We start from the raw sequence: 18,531 nt of genomic DNA on the forward strand, positions 1-18,531 counted from the left end.
AGTTCAGGTTTCCTCCCTCATCACCTCAGAGAGCGAGGGAGAGAGTGGGGCCTGGTGTTAGCCCGGTCCTGCCATAAGCTGACAGGATATGTTTATTTTTAATAATAATTCTACAACAGTGGGGCCCAATACTATTTGTATAAATTATAACTAAGTGGTTTGGCCTGGAGGCAATCCACAATGGGCTACTGGGGGAGTGATTACAGCCTCAGCAAAAATATACTGTTAGTGATAATTGGTCGAAGAAAGTGAATCTTCCGTCTGGAGGGACTGACACATACCGCTTTGTTGAGCAGCCTAAAGACAAATGGCTGTCATAGTTGATGCCGTGTAGTGTGACAACCGCTTTACTGTCTCAGAGACAATTCAGGCTGACCTACTCCCATAGGACACACCCGAAAAGCATGCAGGCACAAAGGCATTCGATTTGTGAAAGTGTGTATAGGGGTGTGTGTGTGTGTGTGTGGTAAAGTGTGTATAGGGGTGTGTGTGTGTGTGTGTGTGTGTGTGTGGGTGTGTGGTAAAGTGTGTATAGGGGTGTGTGTGTGTGTGTGTGTGTGGTTGTGTGTGGTTGTGTGTGTGGTTGTGTGTGTGTGTCTGGGGGGGTGAAGAGGGCACAGCCACTGTAGCACGATAGCTGTGTCTGTTGAACCACAGCCAACCTAGGATTTCCAACTGTCACTAGGCGGCCCTCTCCCCTTGCGCTCACTCACACCTCGCAGCAGATCAACTTTATATCCGCTGTAAAGCTGTCGACTCGCCGTAAACAGAACGAGTGGCAAACACTTTCCCCTGCATCTGCACTGTCTCACAGTCCTGTCACAGGGCAGGCAGCGGAGGAGGGAGCGCGGCAGATCACTGCCTTTAGGTACTTGAGAAAGCTTTACATTTATGTTTAAGGCCATTAACGGCTGCACTATTCTCCAATGTGAAGCACAATGTGTATTAAGACACGTTTAGTGCTGCGGGATAATTCCGTGAGCTGTTTATAGACAAAATAGCTGTAAACCTGGACCCCTTTCAGCTTTCCAGCCACTAGACCACCTCGCCAACACACTCGTTAGTGGGGTTTGAATAAAGCAGCACTGACTCATAATATTTCACAACACATGCATTTCCCACTTCTATCATTTCCTCAGCTGATTATTTTTGATGACACACAGGCCTTCATATATATTAAGCTAAATCCTCAGCAAATAACAGTTACATTCATTTGTATTGTAGTACATGTAACGCCATTTATAAATGCTCATGTATATCTCAACATACATTATTTTCTATTTAAAAAAATGCTTTTATGCCTGTGAAAGTTTTGTCTTTGAAAGACAACCTATTTTAAATGATTACATTAAATTAAAGCCATCTTACTAATAAAATATCTGCCATCTGAGAGAAGATTGAGAAATGACTCATTCCCTCGGAAAACAGGAAGTCTGACTTCATTTGCACTATGAAGAAACTGCTCTACTAACTTTTGACTTTTTAAAAAATGACGTAGTTGGAAAAGACTGGATATCCTACCCCTCCCTGCGGAAGATGGTCCGGAAGCAATCACCCAGGCTCTTGTAGCTGTTGGGGTCACTGGTTCCCCTTTGGATCTGGAACCTGCAATGACAAAGGTCTCATTAAATCTTCCAAACTGTAAACATTAAAGCAGTTAGTAACCTTGGAGTTACTTTACCCTTTTAGTTTTCTTTATTTTTGCATTGTTCTCACTGTGCATATTACATTGTGACACCTGTGTGAAAAATAAACAAAAATGACAAAATGAGCTCATTTCCCTCCTTACTTCGCCCCCTCTCCCTTTCATCCGCTGTGTTTTCCTGCTCTGCTAAGATGAGAGGCTCCTACCACCAGGTCCCCCCAGCGCAGGGGAGAACTTAAACATTTATTTAACCCAAATGATCCAATTAGCCACCCAACTCCCCAGGACCAGGCCTTTTGCAGAAAGCTTTTCAACTACTAACATGCTACTAAGCCAACTGTAACAGCCCTTCAGTTACGTGTACATTTTTAATATGACGGAGCCAGTCGAAGGACTTTTTGTTATACAGCAAACATGCTGGTACCTAACTAATAAAGGATGGCGAGTTGAGTGTAAATATTTTACACGAGAGACCGGTTGGTGGCGAAGGAATTATTACATTTTGCCTGTTGGAGATAAACAGTTTAAAAAGGTATTGAGATGATGAGATGACGTTACATACTCCTGCATGTCTAAGACAACCAAACTCCATCAAAAAGGTCTGATGAGATTACACATTTTAAACACATTCATTTCAGTGATCAACAAAACATTCAAAATGTGATAACGATAACTTGAGGAATAATTGGGATGAGAATCATTTCCCCGCAAATCGTGACGAACATCAAGGATCCTGATGGTAGAAACAGAAGTGAAGCAAGTAGGAGGAAGCAAGACAAGAGAAAGATTCCCTCCTCATATGGCTTCAACTGCCAGGTCACAAGGTCAGCAGTAAGTCGTCCATGCGGGTGCCTGATGGGGCCATAAAGGGCCCCCGGGTTCCAATGGAGGGGGAGTTTAGTGGGGTGAGCGGCCTTTCATATCGCTAACAGATTAACATCTTAGAGGGGTGTCCCTCAAATCCTATTTGGTGGATTCCCAAATAGCTTGTAACCCGTTGCTGAAAACTAGTTAAAACAGCATAATAAATAGATGTCTGACACCATATTAAAGAGAAGAAGAAAAAGAAGGGCTTGAGGTATGAGGGGATGGTGGAATAAGGGGTAGGGAAGGGGCAGGGCAAAGACCTAGAAGATTTAAGACTACTGGGGCTTGTAAACATATTCAAATCTGGCTTAATTAAAGGCACATGATGCTGGGGTCAAGGATGGAAGGGATCCTGTCCATAGCCTACCACTGTCTCTTTTGCTTTGCCTGCCTCGACCCGAACCGGCCCTAAGAGAGTGGGGTTGGCAGGGCCGTAGTCCAGTTCCAGCCCCCTGACTCCACTTGTGACCCCGGGGTCACCTCATTTCCTCATGGCCCTCTCCTACCCTGCCATAAAAGCCAGGGACCAAAAAGCAAGGCCAAAAGGAGTGGGAGATAATAGGGAGGACCAGAAGAACTTGTGGCAGCAGGGGGACTGTCAGGCCCCTGGCTAGGAAGCTGCTAATTTCATGTTTTTTACAGCAACCATCAGTGGAAAATAAGACTCAAACAGTCCAGGTTGAATGTTCAGCTTTAGAGGATCTGTAGAGACAAACTGCTCTAGTTTCTGTTAATAAAGCCTCAGTGAGTAAGAAGATATACTGGTTGGCTGAAGAAGAGCACAAGATGGCCTCCATGGCTCTGGCAGAGTCACTTGGCCTTGGGAGTCCGCCATGCGGATCGTAAACGCCGCAGACAGAAGACCCAAAGAACACCCTGGGGCTTCTTTAAAAGACATTGCTCAGAGCATCTCCTTCAATCATCAGCGAGACCTAGCAGAGCTGCCGTATGCTCAGAAGTGATGAGATCTGCGAGTTCATGAAGAGTACCCCTTTCTTACCTTTCCTACCCTATCCCACTCTCCCCGTGTTTGTGCTTTACAGTCACCCTCCCAGGTGAGGGTGAAGGCGAGGGCAGGTTAGTGCTTCTGTGAACGAGACAAGCACTCAGGGGTAAATAATCCCAAAGACCTCGCCCACCTGACCTCCACCACCTATAAAAGTACAAATTCTAGGCGTCCACAAAGAAGTCAAAAAGGTAAATGAGGGCGGCGTAGCAGGCTAAAGCCCCATTCTTTGTATTTTTATGGAGAGGAACGCGCCGTTTGAGGGCCTTACAAAACCGTGTCCGCTCCCAGACCCCGGTGGTAATGGGCTCGAACTGGGGGCCAACAAGACGGGCTGTCACCCCACAGAGGACGAGATGTTAAGGTGAGGCTCATTAATGATGGTGTTAAAAAAAAATGCCTATGGGAAAGGGGTAGGGGGGTTTCATCAAAAGGCAGAGGCTTGATGGTTCTACTTTTTTAAAGAAGGGGCAGGCCATGCTTTTTAGGAGATCTCTTAAAAATATGCCCTATTAAATGAGGGGTATTCCCTCAGTGGCACCTTTTGATGACTTACTCACTTTAAAATTTAAGGTCTAATAAGACAGATATGAAATCATATTTATAGCTATTCAGACGGATCAACATATAAATTAACACGTCACATAAAGAAGTAATGACCTAAGCTACAACAGGTAGTCATCTTATGCTATTTATTATGCTGTAATATTTAAAAATTGTGCCATTTTCTCCAAATATCTACATTATGATTTATGTGTGTTGCTGTGTATTTGGACTGGTTGCTACAGTGATAGCCTTGATCTGACAAAAAGAAAGGAGAGAGGAAAAATATATGATTGAAGAAAAAGAAGTGAATCATAGGAGAACAGATAAAAAGTTCAGCAATTTCTCATGCTTATCTGAAGTGCATAAGACAATCCAGAAGGCAACATGAAGAGCAAATCTATTTTTACAGCCAGACAATTAATTTTAATGAGCAGGATCATAAAGATGGTAGAAGTCCATTGCATTGGTACATGGGGTTAAGAGCACATTTTCGACCTAAATGGTCCAACATGGGAAACGTGGCCAATCGTGACTTTAGCCATCCGACCGTGCTTCAGGGTGAAAGAGTGTAGCCATAAATAAAAAGGGTTCCTTTGGATCGAGTGGCTGCTTGGTTTGACACAGTGGTCGTCAGAGCCGATTAAAGAAAAGTGTGTTTGTCGAATAAAAAGAACATAAAACAATGAGCATGACACTTGATGTCTAAGCACTGAGCATGTTTTGAGTTATTGCTTTAAAAAAAAAGGGATACACTCCCACATGAATGTGATGTTGGACCTCCATCCTCCACAACCACGTGTAATAAAATAAGTGAGGAAAAACAAATATCCATATATTGAATCGATGACAAACCTGTTAAAGGGAAGCGTGTTTGAGCGTGGCAGGAGGAGGCCAATAAAGACTGGCTGGGTTTGGAGAGAGCACGAGGAAAGTAAAGTCGGAGGGAAGAAGACACAAGATGGGAGCAGAGGGGAAGTTATAAACCTTTGGTGCTTGTGACACGGCAGGCTGCCAGAGCTTGATCTGGATCAGGCCAGGTTGGGTTTCACCAGCACCACAAACCAACTGGACCTGGGACGGCCCGGGTTATGGAGGCTGCTGTGGCGTGGTATCAGCGAGGGAAAAAAGGCTCCTCCGGCTCTTAAAAGTGCTACGACATCCCACTGTCGCTGGATTCTTTCTCACTCCGATAAAACTGACTCCTTCGATTCCCTATGGTGATGTTGGGACGAGTCCGCCGGTCCAGATGTCTGCTCATATACTGTGACCCCAGTGACCCGAGATCAGGCTGTGTAAGTGTGTTAGAGCAGGAAAAGAGCTGCATAAAACAGCGTGAGGACGGGCTAGGAAGGGCCAAGACGGAGACTCACATGTTTTGAGCATTACAAACTCCTGGTTGACTGACAGATCACTCTATATGTTAAGAGGGGACTGCAGCAAATTAAGAAAGCTGCTAATATAGTGGAGCAGATAGGTGGAAAAAATGGAGTACGCTTACGGAAGTTTCCATTTAGTTGTTGAACAACGATGGTTTTCTTCGGTATTTAAACTGGGGCCTCTTAACCTCTGCCAAATGCTGTTAACTGAAATAACGGTGCCAATGTTTTAGCAATCATTTTAATTCTAGCATGTTTGCTGTATATCACATACAGTATAACAGTAAAACTAATATTTATCAACTGTTTTTAACAGGAACCAAACATTCACAATTTCAATGTAGGAGAAAAATGCAAAAGAGAGAGAGAGGCATGACAGATGACGGCAGGCCAGACAAGCTAGGTCTGGGCCACCCGGTGCTAGACTGGTGCGGTCCAGCGACAGTAACGGCCACTTTGATGTGAGCAGAGGCTGCGGGATTTCAGAGACTCCGCTGACAGCAGGTACCAACCGGCTATAACACAGTGCACTCCAGACACGAGTCAACTGCCCTGTATGCTTCCAAAGAAACCCGAGAGTCACTAATAGTACACTGAATTATCTCGTCGCAGCCCTGTCTCAAGAGGCCGAGACACAGAAGTCGACTGTGGGCGCCACCAAGCACCACACAGATGCTTGGAACAAATGAGACTTTACAGAGGCCTTTATTGTCGCTTTGAAATGGGTTATTTCAGCTCCCTGTTATAGTCTTTATTCTATATAAACATTTGTAACGCTTCTTTAGACTGGAGCCACATAACATTATTTTACTGGTATTACTGAGGAAGAATGAAGAATTAAGGCCAGTTCAGACAGTCACTTTTACTGCATGCCAAGCAGATCCTGTACCTTAGATCCAGTTATTCTAAGTGCAGCATGAGTGACATTAAGTTTTATAGATCCAGTAAGTGGTGTAAACCTTTGAAAGTAGCATTCACCCAAAGCCTACTCGTGATTGGTCAATACTAACTCTGCAAACGGAAACCAATGCACTGCTGATACCAAAGGCGTGTCCAATATTCAGATTCTGCATTTAAATGCTTTAAATCCGTTTTAGAAACGATGCAAGCTTTTACAAACTAGCTTGAGATACATAAGCAGTGGATCTAGGACCAAGAGGCAAAGATCGAGCAATTATGGAAGAAGTGGAAGGCCTGCTGTAATGTTCTTGCCCTGGTCTTCGTAATTCTGTGCATGCCAGCAAACCAATGCACTTACACATGTAATTGTAGCTGGTCTGTGGTTCACCGGAGTCAATTCTCTTCCAACTTCATCAAAAAAAACAGATAGCCACTGTATTTTGGAAGAAGCTAAGAAATGAGGGAGCAAGCTGAAGGAAACAACACATGTGCTGTGCAATGGCCACATGTAGTAGTTGTGAGTGTGTTCACAGAACAGGCATCACCTTCTTGTGTTTTGTTGCAGATCTATCCACAATGTCATTTCAGACTGTGAATGTGTGTACCCATTAACATTTGGCCACGCTGAGCCCTTAACGGTTGGTTTTGCTCAAAAGTGCAAAAAGCTGCTTGCAAGCGGTTGGAAAAAGGGTGATGAAGGCTGGATAAAGGACATAGACATAGCATGTGTGAGTTTTGAGAGTCAAAAATAAAGAGAGAGAGATTGGGCGGCAGGGGGGCAGCACTGTGGTTGTAGCGCAGTCAGGGACTAGTGAATTCAAAGCAAACAATACCTCCACTCTGTAATTAGTGTACAGGAATGTGAACCCCTTCACTGATAATGATTACAGGTGCTCCAGTACGACACACACACACACATCTGCTCTTCATGTGCACCTCTATCTGTAGCCGAAATCTCTCATTTAGTCATCCATTTGTGACTGCAGCAACATCTGTCGCAACATTAAAAGTAATGGGTTGGGTTCTAAAAGTTTATTTTTCTGGCATATTGCTTTTATTACATAGTTGACACTAAAATGAATCGAAATGACATTGCAGTTACATCATAAGCATTATATACTGCTAGAACAGCAGGATGCCCAATTTCTACATTCCAAAGAATTGTCAAATTGTCTTCATTATTTTCTCCCTCATTTGCAGTTTTGTTTTCTCTACTTCATTTCTGGGATTTATTTTCTTTTGCATGGTATATAACTGACCGTCCTTAAGCCCAACCCACCACTGCTATTCTGTCAAAGCTGTCAGAGTGACCATGCTGCACTACCTGCATAAAGATGACCTCATTTATTGAAAAACAAAGGCATTTCAGAGAGGTGCAGACAGAAGGATATATAATATGTGTAATCCAGGATGTCAAACTGATTCAGCAGCAAAAATAATAAAGATAAAGGCTAAAACCTGCAGAACCATCACATCACCTGGTGATGGAAAAAGAAGAAAATTAACGGGCAGGCCTTTATTTACTGTTGCAAACAGCTGCTGTGTTTTTATGTTAGCTCCGCAGGTTTTCATGTAGAAACATAACATTTTAGAAATCAGAATCAGAATCAGGTTTATTGCCAAAGTAAGTTTTCACTTGCAAGGAATTTGTCTTTGTTGTGTATGGTGCATACAATAAACATGTAATAAAAAAGAGAAAAAGTACTGGAATAGAAATTGCAGTTTGTGCAGGGAGTGCAAAAAATAACATAACTGGATGTGCACAGTGTATATACACTATATAAAGAGATGATGATATGTGCAATGATCAGGGATAATAGTCCAGGATGTGTGTTAGTGTAACATGTAGTTACTGGGTGGGGGGTTAGAGTCTGTCAGTGGGGGTCCCGAACCTTGTTGATGAGGCCCACTGCAGTCGGGAAGAAGCTGTTCTTGTGGCGTGAGGTTTTGGTCCTGATGGACCGCAGCCTCCTGCCAGAGGGGAGTGGTTCAAAAAGTTTGTGACCAGGGTGGGAGGGATCGGCCACTATCTTTGTCTATCTTAATGTCTATCTCCTTCCAACCTCTCTGGGTAACAAGTATCACTATTACACAATGTTTGACCAGAGCGGAGCTGGATAGTTGTCGGACCCTGGCTGATGCTACGCTAACAAAAATGTGTGTTAATTGCAAGTGTTCTATCACCAGTATGATTGTTGGATGATTTACAGCTCCATCCAACCACCACAGCCTTCCTCTCTGTCTGCTTTCTGCATTGGCATTAAATGTAAACCCTTACCAATGCTTGTGCACTGAAGGGATGCACAGACATAGCTCGGGTCGTCCTATGTGTAGGCGGCATGTGTGTTTGGCTTTACATTGTGAGTAAAGTCCTGCCCTGCAGTGTCTTAGCCGGAGGGATTAGAAGCCGGCTTGACGACCGCTGACCTGCCTGCTCCTTTACAAGGCAAGATCAGCTATCAGGCTGCTGCTGCTTTGTGCCCTGCTGTTTGAGGGTTGTGTCAGGGATTCCTCCATAAGTGCACAGGGGTTCACCAAGCAGTTGGGGGCAAACAGTGGTGGGAGGGGGAGGGAACGGTGAAGCCTTTGGGCCATCCTCGACACTGTCCCGTGTTCGCCAAAAAGACTGGACGTCATCTGTCAAAGCCCTCATCAAAGATCACTTTCTAGCCCCCCAAATGGGACACACTTTCATGCGTGCTGTGACCAAATGGAGGAAGTGTTGCCATGGATACTGCCATGAGCAAGGGCCAGTACCAGGTTTTTCTAATCAGGCTTGAAACAGGTTACTGGCAGGCTTAGTGGTTTGCAATGACTCTGACAGCCATGTCATACAATACAATTTACAGAATTGCATAATTCAATACAAATCTTCTAAAACACATGTACAACCGGGATTTAAAACAACATTACATAAGCACTCAACAGAGCACAGTTTCAGAAGGAAAGAGGGCAATTTAAGCAATAGACTCAACATGGCGTTGTGCTAAAATATGTTTTTTATTGGCTAAAATGAGCTGATTCAGCAACAGGCTAACTGAGATGTTTGCTGAAAACTTAAAACCATAGGAGACCAAATGTAACAACATTACGACCAGTTAGTAATCAGTGGGAGGAGTTTAGCTGGATGAAGAGAGAGAAAAGACAAGGGCAAGGGAAAAGAAGGAATCCGAATGGGAAAGCATAAAAAGGGAAAGGAAGTGTACAGATGGAGAACAGAGGCACAGAAAGGGCGGCTCCGTCGAGTTATTGCACAAAATAAATCTTTTGGGGTAAACGCATCAGATGGTGTGCACGGCGTAGAAACCGCGGGGCGTTCGCGGAGACGGAAGAGCTTGCTCGGGGAGACACGAAACAGGAGGGAGGCGTGGTTTCACGCTTTGTGGCGGAAGTAAAAGGGTGACGGGAAGCTGCTTTCAGCTGAGCGTGCGTATGTTTGCGCATGAATGTGTAAGGGTGGAGCTCCGTGTAACAGGATCTCGACATGAAGGGAATCGCAGGCTCAGTGCAACTCTCTAATGAGAGGGAGAACCTGATCAGAGTCAGATGGGGTGCCCCGAGCACACAGCCCCCTGCAGAAAGTGCCGCCCGACACCCTTTGTTACCTCCAAGTGAGCTGAGACCAGCCCATGAACCATGTAACTAGGTGGTTTCCAGGTTAATGAAAAGCTGTAACTCCGGTCCCACTGTCTCCCTCTCTCTGCTAAACTGACGACTACCTTCCCTCGCCACACCGCATCGCACCCTCCGTCCTCCCCCCACATTTCTGCCCCAGTCCACGGTGGAGGGCCGGAAGGGTCAGGGGCAATTAAGGGTTTACTTTGTGTAAAGTATGCTAAATTTACATATTGGGCTGATGATTATCTGGAGTGACTCACGATAAGGAAACAAAGAACAAGAAACGGAACTGTCTCAGACATGGAGTTACATCTGTAATAAATAGCTGTCCTAAATTTTAAATACTTCATAAAAACTAATCATGGCACATAACTCTTCTCCAAAATACCATGCTTTATTCCCCAAATGATTTTGGGCATTTTGCTTTCATCCTACGTGATGTGGTTGTATCAAGACCATGTTTGGTCTGCGCTTCAATGCGTGCACATTGTCAATGGAAAAAAAAGAACTGAAGAAGTCATATAATGAAAATGCACTTCTCTGTTTTGTATCATTGTAAATTGGTGATCTTTGAGGTCTGGACTGTTATTTAAAAAACAAGCACGTGGGATAATAACATTTCCCTATTTCCTGCAGTTTATCTAGCAAACTGTTAATTTCTAATAAAAATACTTGATGGTTGCAGTCCTGGATGACTTGGTATCTTCACAGACGTGTTAGTACCAGTCCTACAAGTGGAACTGCCCTTTGGTAAAAAGGTCACTTTACATTACAACGGATGCTGTTAAAGGCCATGTATCCAGTAAAAGAAGTCTTAAGCAAGACACTGAACCAGCTTAATCTTTGCATCCTTGTACATTAAAATGGCCAATATGAAGTTGCACACTCTTTCACAACGATGAAAGAGGCTGTAAGTCACACTGATGGAAGGTGGGCTCTGCAGGAGTCCCTCAGATGTAAGATAGATGTACTTGTTAGCAAAGGTGAGTAACAGGGGTCATGGCTCGACTGGTCAGTGAGCACGCAACAGGGAGTAAAAGTGCAACAACAAAGGCAGAAAGTCTTTTACGTCCCAAATCTAAAGCAAGGTCCAGTGTGGTCTGCTCAAATACTTTCCACTATTAAGCATTTTGGCCAACAGTATTTTGAAAAGATATCCTGATCTGATACTTTTTGTTATAATGGACTTGCTTTCAGATCCTTTAAAAATATCATCCAAACTGTGCTATCAATCACGTAGAAAGTTCCAGGTCACCTGTTTTTCAGATCTGTGGAACACAGCTATTCATTTATCTGCCAAAACAGTCATCCTGGAAGGTGAATCAGTATTTGTTTAAAGGAAAAAACTGCCAAGTTCTCCTGACTTTTTTTGGATTCATAAAAGTAGTGTTTGGCTACTGGTGGTGAAGCCTCTACACCAACTGCTGCTAATCCTAAACCTGCAATTAGTTCCCCCTCCTCCCCTTCAGAGAAAGAGGAGAGAGATAGAAATAAAGGAGAAAAAAAGGTAAACATCAGCTTGCAAGCAGGTATACCTTTTGTGAAGTTTACCTTGGAAAAAAAAAAAGGAAAAAAGGGAGAAAGGGGGGGAAATCCCTTTGATTCTGAGTTGGTGGAAAAAAGTAAATTTACTCCAGTTGCCGTTCAATTTGGACCGGTGGACATTAAAGCAGGAGCCGGTGCCTAATAAGAGCCATGCTTGAGAGAGAGAGACCCAGTGGAGGTGTGTCTGTGTCTGACTCTCGGCTCAAAGGTTCCTGCTAATAGATTTCAGCTCCCTCAGTGTCCCAATTAGCTGGTATGTATGCTCGGTTTATGAATTCATGTGTGGATGTTAAAGTGTGTGGACATGCGTGTACAGTATGCATGCAAAGCTACACGTGTACGGTTCGTTTCCGTGTGTACGTCTGCCACTCAAAATAAGCAGTAACCTCCTGTTGTTTGGACACCCTTGAAATCATCTAAAAAAGGTCCCAATTAAAAAGAAGAAAGACCACTGCGTTGTAGAAAACAAACAAACCCAGATCCAAGACCAAAAGGAATCAATTTACACAGATGTACTCTCAGCAACAACATAAACACATGGCGACACAAACAGAAAACAAACAGATAAACCTGTCCAATTTTAGAGCAGCTTTTACTGCTTTTTAAGGAAGAGCGTTACAAAGAAAATAGTGAGTGCACTTTTAACCCTGACCCCGTGTGAGGACGGACAGGCAGCGCTCAAGCCTTACCTGTAATAAACCCCCATAGTTTCTACACATGACCATAAATCACACTGTGTGCCTTCAAAGTATCAAATATCGACTAATACAACACCGCTCACCCCTGGCTTTTATCCCCGCGTTTCCCCTCTCTGTGTTCTGGTGGTGGCACTGCCTTCAAAGTGCAACCATCTCACTTTTTTTAAAAGGCACGCCAAGCAATTTATTTACCAAGAAACTGCTGCCGTAAATGCCAGAAAAAGCGGCACAATTTACTGACAAGTAGTGAATGGGACAGGGGGGGTAAAAACGAAGCCAGAGGTCTTGGCTAGGCCCGTGAAAGACTATAAAGCTTTAGTAGTAGCCCACGACCTGTTTATGGCCGGCTGAGACACTGTGGTGTGAGGCTCCTGATCACTCAACAGCTCAAGACTGCTGCCACTCTTGCATAACACACAAAAAGGAGAAGGTAAAGGAAAACAAGCTATCAGACACAGCCGGTTCACTTAGTGGCATCTGATTGATCCTCCAAATCAGCTTCATTCACAAGAACCAGAGCCCATTTCAAAAAGGGGAAACATTTCTTTATTCTTAACTTAAATAATAAGGTAAAAAACTGAGTGATTTGCAGAGATAAAAATAATAACAATGACATTGTGTGGGTAAAATCATGCTTTTCATTTTCCACAAAATGTGTGAGGCTCTTGGCACTGCTGCCCACTTGTGTGGGGAACGAGTGCATCCGGTGTGCACAGACTTATATATACCCACCAACAGGTTCTCGTTAGTAGATTAGACGTTCGGTAAAGTTCCACGAAATATGAGTGAATTTAAATGGGTGGCTTACCTTGTCTTCACGACATCCAGGGGATGCATCAAGCAGATCTCTACCAGACCTGGAAGGTAGAAACAGTCAAGGTAAGTCACTTTATAACCATGAACATTGAAGCGAATGCTGGTTCTCAGTTTTCAGGACAATTCAAAAGGCTCTTTCGTGTTGTGAACGCACTATTGCTAATACGATTAGTTCATTAACCTGTAGAGAGACAAAGTGAAACCGGAACTTCAGATTCAGAAGTAGCAAACCTTTCTAGCCAAATAATAAAAACAATCTGCCCTTGGATCAACCTAACTTTCCTAAAGTTTGTTGTCTTTTTCACTTTGTAAGTTTGGATAAAAAGGAAAAAATGGATAAAAGATGAGTTTAGACATTTTTATAATAACAGCAGGACAGAGAGGACGAAGCAGTGTAGATAGTTTTAGACAGCAGACATTTTAAAGTTGTTTTTTAAGTATATGTGTTGCACAAATGCACTTCTTGTAGCTACCAAATGGTTTTGACAGACAACCAGCACCAGCGCCTGCCAACCTTCTACCAGAACCTTATCATCATGCGGATTATCACGCTGCCTAATTTAAATGCCAACCACTTCAGTACTTCTTGGTGTTTTGAGTCTTGTGCCATCTTTGCAAGAACATGGGTCTGAACGAGTGATCCAAAGAGACTTTTGTTCCAAAATTCCTCTGAGTGACTGTAATTCTCTGCATTTTGAAGGGCTGAAGCCACCAACCATATCATCCAAGCAAACCCAGTAACATCAGCAACGTGCCAGCAGCTGGAGAATCAATGCAGGCGGGTTGATCGGCGAGGAACTGAGGTTTCACACACACACACTAACTATGTGCATCTGTGTTGAAAAGCCACTGCTTTGGCAGAGAGGCCTTCTGACTCAATCAAGGTTTTTTTTTAAAACTCGCAATTCTCACTGCATCCCTTTCCTGGTGCCGTGCAGATTCCACTCTGTGTGTACACAGCTGCTGTGCAATATGGACTCTTTCTAATTTGCTCAATTAAACATATTGTCTATAAAAAGGGTGCGTCCTCTGGGGTTTTTCCAGGGAAGTAATTATCAAGTAAAACACCACAGAAAAAATTACTTTGTCTACAGTTGCATGTAAATGCACAAATGGCAGGATCAAGAACAACTAAAGCAAGCTACCAGCAGAGTCGAACAGAATTCCATCCGTCACGGCTCAGTTGAACCGACTATGGTACTGCACTGAAAAGAAGTAAATACTGGATGGCTTTGGAGACATCATTTTATGGCCTTGCTATTAATAGGCCTGCGGTGAAGATGAAGCGCATCAAATCTTTCAGCAGGTAATCGGATTACGCGAAGAAACCAAACCTGCTCGATCAGCCTGTGCAAACACAAAGATGCTGGGAAGTGACCGAACATGCTCCAACAGGCTATGGGTGGTGGGAGAGTTAAGTCCGGGGAAAAAGCAGAGCTTCTGCAATCTCATAGAAACAGAACGCCACTAAGTGGGAAGAAAAAACAAGACGACAAAAAACTAAAATCTTGATCTTCAAACGTCAAGGCAGAAAAACAAGGTTCTTGTGCTGCATGTCTTACTTTGCTCCGCACAGGTTTCTTACGGTGAGCATGTGGGAACTTAGATAAAAAAAAAACATACTTAAAGTATCAAAAGTACTTATTAGGCAGCAGAATGGTTATTCTTATTAACATTACTATTAATGCTGTAGCCGTTCGAGGTGGAGCCAATATTACCTTCCATACTTGGGAACAGGTAAGGTTCTCTTACAATTGCAAAAAGGAAATGTATAAAATTGTTTTGAGTCTGGAACAGATAAACCCACAGAGGTAAGGTTAGAAACAAAACCCTAATGCTTATCTGCAAATCTGTTAGTGATTCCCAGAGTAAACCACAATCACGGGAGAGCATCATTTAGTCACTATGCAACAAATAGCTGGAATAAACTTCCTGAAGATGGAAGACTTGCCCCAACTCTGACCACTTTTAAAACTAGACTGAAAACTTTTATGTTCACCATAGCTTTCTGCTAAATCTTTTAATGTCTGCACTGTTTTTAATTATTGCAAATATGTTTTTATTCTCCTTGTCTTTCTGTAATGCATTTTAATTTTGCCTTTATTTTCTTTTAATTCTTCTATTTTTTTTCACTTTGTTGTATGACATGTCATGATGTGAAGCACTTTGAGTCTGCCTTGTGTATGACATGTGCTATACAAATAAAGTTGCCTTGCCTTATCCCAGATTATTATGGTGGAAGTAATGTGTCTGCTGCTCCTCCATCATGAACAAGCAATAAAATAAATGAAATTACAATATTTTTTCCCAATCATCAAAGGAGTGCACTGCTAATGGCTAGTCATACCTGTAAGTGACCAGAGCCCCTGTGCACATCTGGGCACTTCACTTAAAATGATTCACACTAGATCTTGGGCCTCATCGTAAACCTCAGATTACAGGAACTCTAAAGGATACAGGTTACCAAACGCTTCATTAACTTAGAAAGGTAACAGTAGTTAACACTCTTTACTAATTAAAAGGCCTGCCCCACTGTGCCATTCAGATACAGTGATTAGTTCAGCGTGTTGAGTTCAGGTCTCAGGCTGTCAGGGATTCTTGTCCAAGTGCACTGTGTGAAACGGCGTCTGTAGATGTGAGTTTAACGTCAGTTAGCAGTGCATGTGGTATCTCCAAGATGTCAGCTGCAGGAGGATTAAGTGATGACAAGCATGAATGCAAAACTAGGTTGTGTTTATTGGAGCATCTGTCCAACGACATTCCTCCTAAAGATCAGCTGATGGCAGATGAGGTGAGCAGCTGTTTGTAGAAAAACTAAAAGGCAAAGAAAGTCTGAGCATTATCGCAAATTGACCTTCGTATGACATATAGTAATCCTCTTGTTTCACATGTACATTGTTTTTATTTCTGTCTAAGTTGCTGAGTAACAGGTTTGCCACTTTCAATATACGATGTGATTTAGTAGACTTCCTAACTGACTACTGATCCGACCAGAAGTAAAGAAATAATGCACCCTCACATGGTTCTCGTGTTACTTGAGTGATTTACTTCATGTCCCAACAACTTCCAGCTACGAATGCTCTCTGTGTTTATGTAAAGCTGACAGATTAAGTCTTTCCAGTCAAGAAAGAGAGAACAAAATATTGTGTGTGCCTTGTCAATCATGCTACAAAAAAAGCTGCAGAAGAAGGCATTGCATTTATATAACTGAAATTAATATAAAAAATAAATTACCAGCCACGACAGAAACTGTGGTCTTCCGGCCCTGGAGACACCTACTGTAGTGGGAAACTACCACAGAGGCCATTTTCGGTCTGTGTCTGTCAGGTACAGGTATTAACATGTAACAAAGAACTTGTATTTGTGCAGGGAGGCTTTTAAGATTCATCAATAGCCCATTTAAGATTGTTCGATTTTTTCTTTCATTAAAAAGATTTGTGTCCCATCTGTGATGCAATAAAGTTATAGCATCACATAATATGTTTCCTCCATTCATAAAATGTAAGCTGATTCCCATGTGTTTTGACTTTTGACATAAGAGGTTTAAGCACATTTTCATGATTATCAGGATAATATCGAGAATGGTAATTATATTGGCCGGGATAATCCGTGAATGTCGTCCCGTGCCTTGTGGTAGCGTGTCATGGAACTGCATCAAAGCCTAAAGACACAAAATCTGTTTTTTTCCTCGAGGCCAGTGAGAGGCAGCTCCTCGCTCCACTGTGCCTCAGTGCATCACTCTCTTCCACTCCAGCTGTCAGCACATACTAGTATTTAATCATAGAGCACGGCAGAAGTGAACCCACACACTCGCGGGAGCACTTCACACCCCTCTGTAGCCTCGGATGCACAGTTACTGAGCATGGTGAGGGCGAACCGAGGAGATGATGCTACAGAGTTGCTTCGCCCAGCCCTTCATTCCCTGGCTTGAGTTTTTCTCGCTGACACCCACCTCCCCTCAGCCGTGAGGAGGGGCGCAATATTACATAGTCTATGCATTACTGAGTGACAAATTGGAAGATTCCCTTATTTGAAGGCGCTTTTGTTTCTGAACCACAATAGTAGTGATGGTGATTGTAAGCCAGTGCCTTGAAGACACACAGAAAAACTCAGTTGGTCTCAAGTGCTAATGACAAAAGGACTGTCTGGAGCACAGCCATTACCACACAGTCTTACACACTGCAAGACGGATATTAGCCACAAATGCTAAAATGCTAAAAGTTGTGAAGGGGAAACAAAGGAAAGCTACAAGGATAGAGAGATTGTATACTGTGACAACATAGTCGCCTGGTTTTCTAATTGTACAGAGCTGACGTCACACGGAGGGTTTTTACGGCCGTGGTATGTGGCTTTTGTTTCTGGTATTTGATAAGAACACCATAATGGCAGTGACAATGGTGGCCGGGTGTTAAACAGCGCCATGTCATTCCTCTCTCTGGGACAGATGCAACAGGTACAGCTGCACTAGCAACACAGGTCTTCCAGGGAGATAAGATCACGCAGATGAAGGATGATCCGAGTTGGTGTTGGCTCGGGAATGCACGCAGTCTGCTCCCACGCGAAAGTGAGAAAGAAAAACAATAGTGCGGCAGAGAGTGATTGCTCAACGGGTGCAGGTGTCATCCATCATGCTGAGACACACTACTGAATGACTGTAATTCCCAGCAGCCACAGGGAGAAGGTCACTGCCACAGGAAGCACAGCTCCCCCAGTTAAACGGGGTAATACATGAGAGACATACTGGTCGCTCATTTCACACGCTTACTTGACCTACTAAATGTTACGGTCTCGATGATAGCTTACACACTACTTTTATAAATATGCTAATAGTTGTATATTAATGACGCTTATTAATCAATGGAGGATTTTAAGTGACAACAGCATAATTATACATAATATTAACTTTTTGTCTGGGTTAAGAAGACAAATTGCTAATTGTTTAAAAGACATCTTTTTACACGCTACATTTCTTGGTTCACTGAGAGCAACTTGTCCTGGTGTTTCAAGGCATGAGATGGCGCATGAGAGTGTCATGATGACAGAGCTTAACCTCACAGGCCCACTCTGGTTTTGACAAGAGTTCCTGACTGAACCTGCAGGTGATATGTCATGTCTGCGTGTCCTCCATTAATACTTTTCAAAACAGATAGGATCTGGAATGCTAAACAAACCCTGCGAGCTGCTGCTCCCCTGTGATTTGTCATCCGTGGTAACAAAGCCAACATGATATCTGTCAGTGGCTGGGCAGGGCGCTGTGATACAGAAACCCTGATTAAGTTATTTTATGGCATGGCCATGAATGGAGCGATAAATTAAAAGATGCACAGGATTAAGAACTCCATCGAGTTACCATATAGAGAACATACAGAAAGAAAATAGTAAATAAATGATTCACGTTCTGATTGCAAAGACCATATATTCACATCCAGTATCTCTTTCTTACAAGGCCGACCTACTCCTCAAACATTATACCAGGTAGTGTTGATTTTAGTTCTGTTGATCTTTCATAACAAA

General features: G+C 43.1%; 1 protein-coding gene across 1 annotated transcript in view; it reads right to left on the minus strand.

Moving 5' to 3' along the window:
- The window catches only part of slc25a21 (solute carrier family 25 member 21), a 79,547-nt gene that overhangs the window by 11,820 nt on the left and 49,196 nt on the right, over positions 1–18,531 (minus strand). Inside the window, exons 3-4 of the mRNA XM_084013436.1 lie at positions 13,010–13,058; positions 1,522–1,605 (exon numbers count right to left, since the gene is read on the minus strand). Coding sequence (XP_083869562.1) covers positions 1,522–1,605; positions 13,010–13,058 — 133 coding nt within the window. The remainder of the gene's footprint in view (positions 1–1,521; positions 1,606–13,009; positions 13,059–18,531) is intronic.

Source organism: Eutrigla gurnardus, assembly GCF_963514095.1.
Source record: "Eutrigla gurnardus genome assembly, chromosome: 7".
In the NCBI taxonomy this organism is placed as follows: Eukaryota; Metazoa; Chordata; class Actinopteri; order Perciformes; family Triglidae; genus Eutrigla; species Eutrigla gurnardus.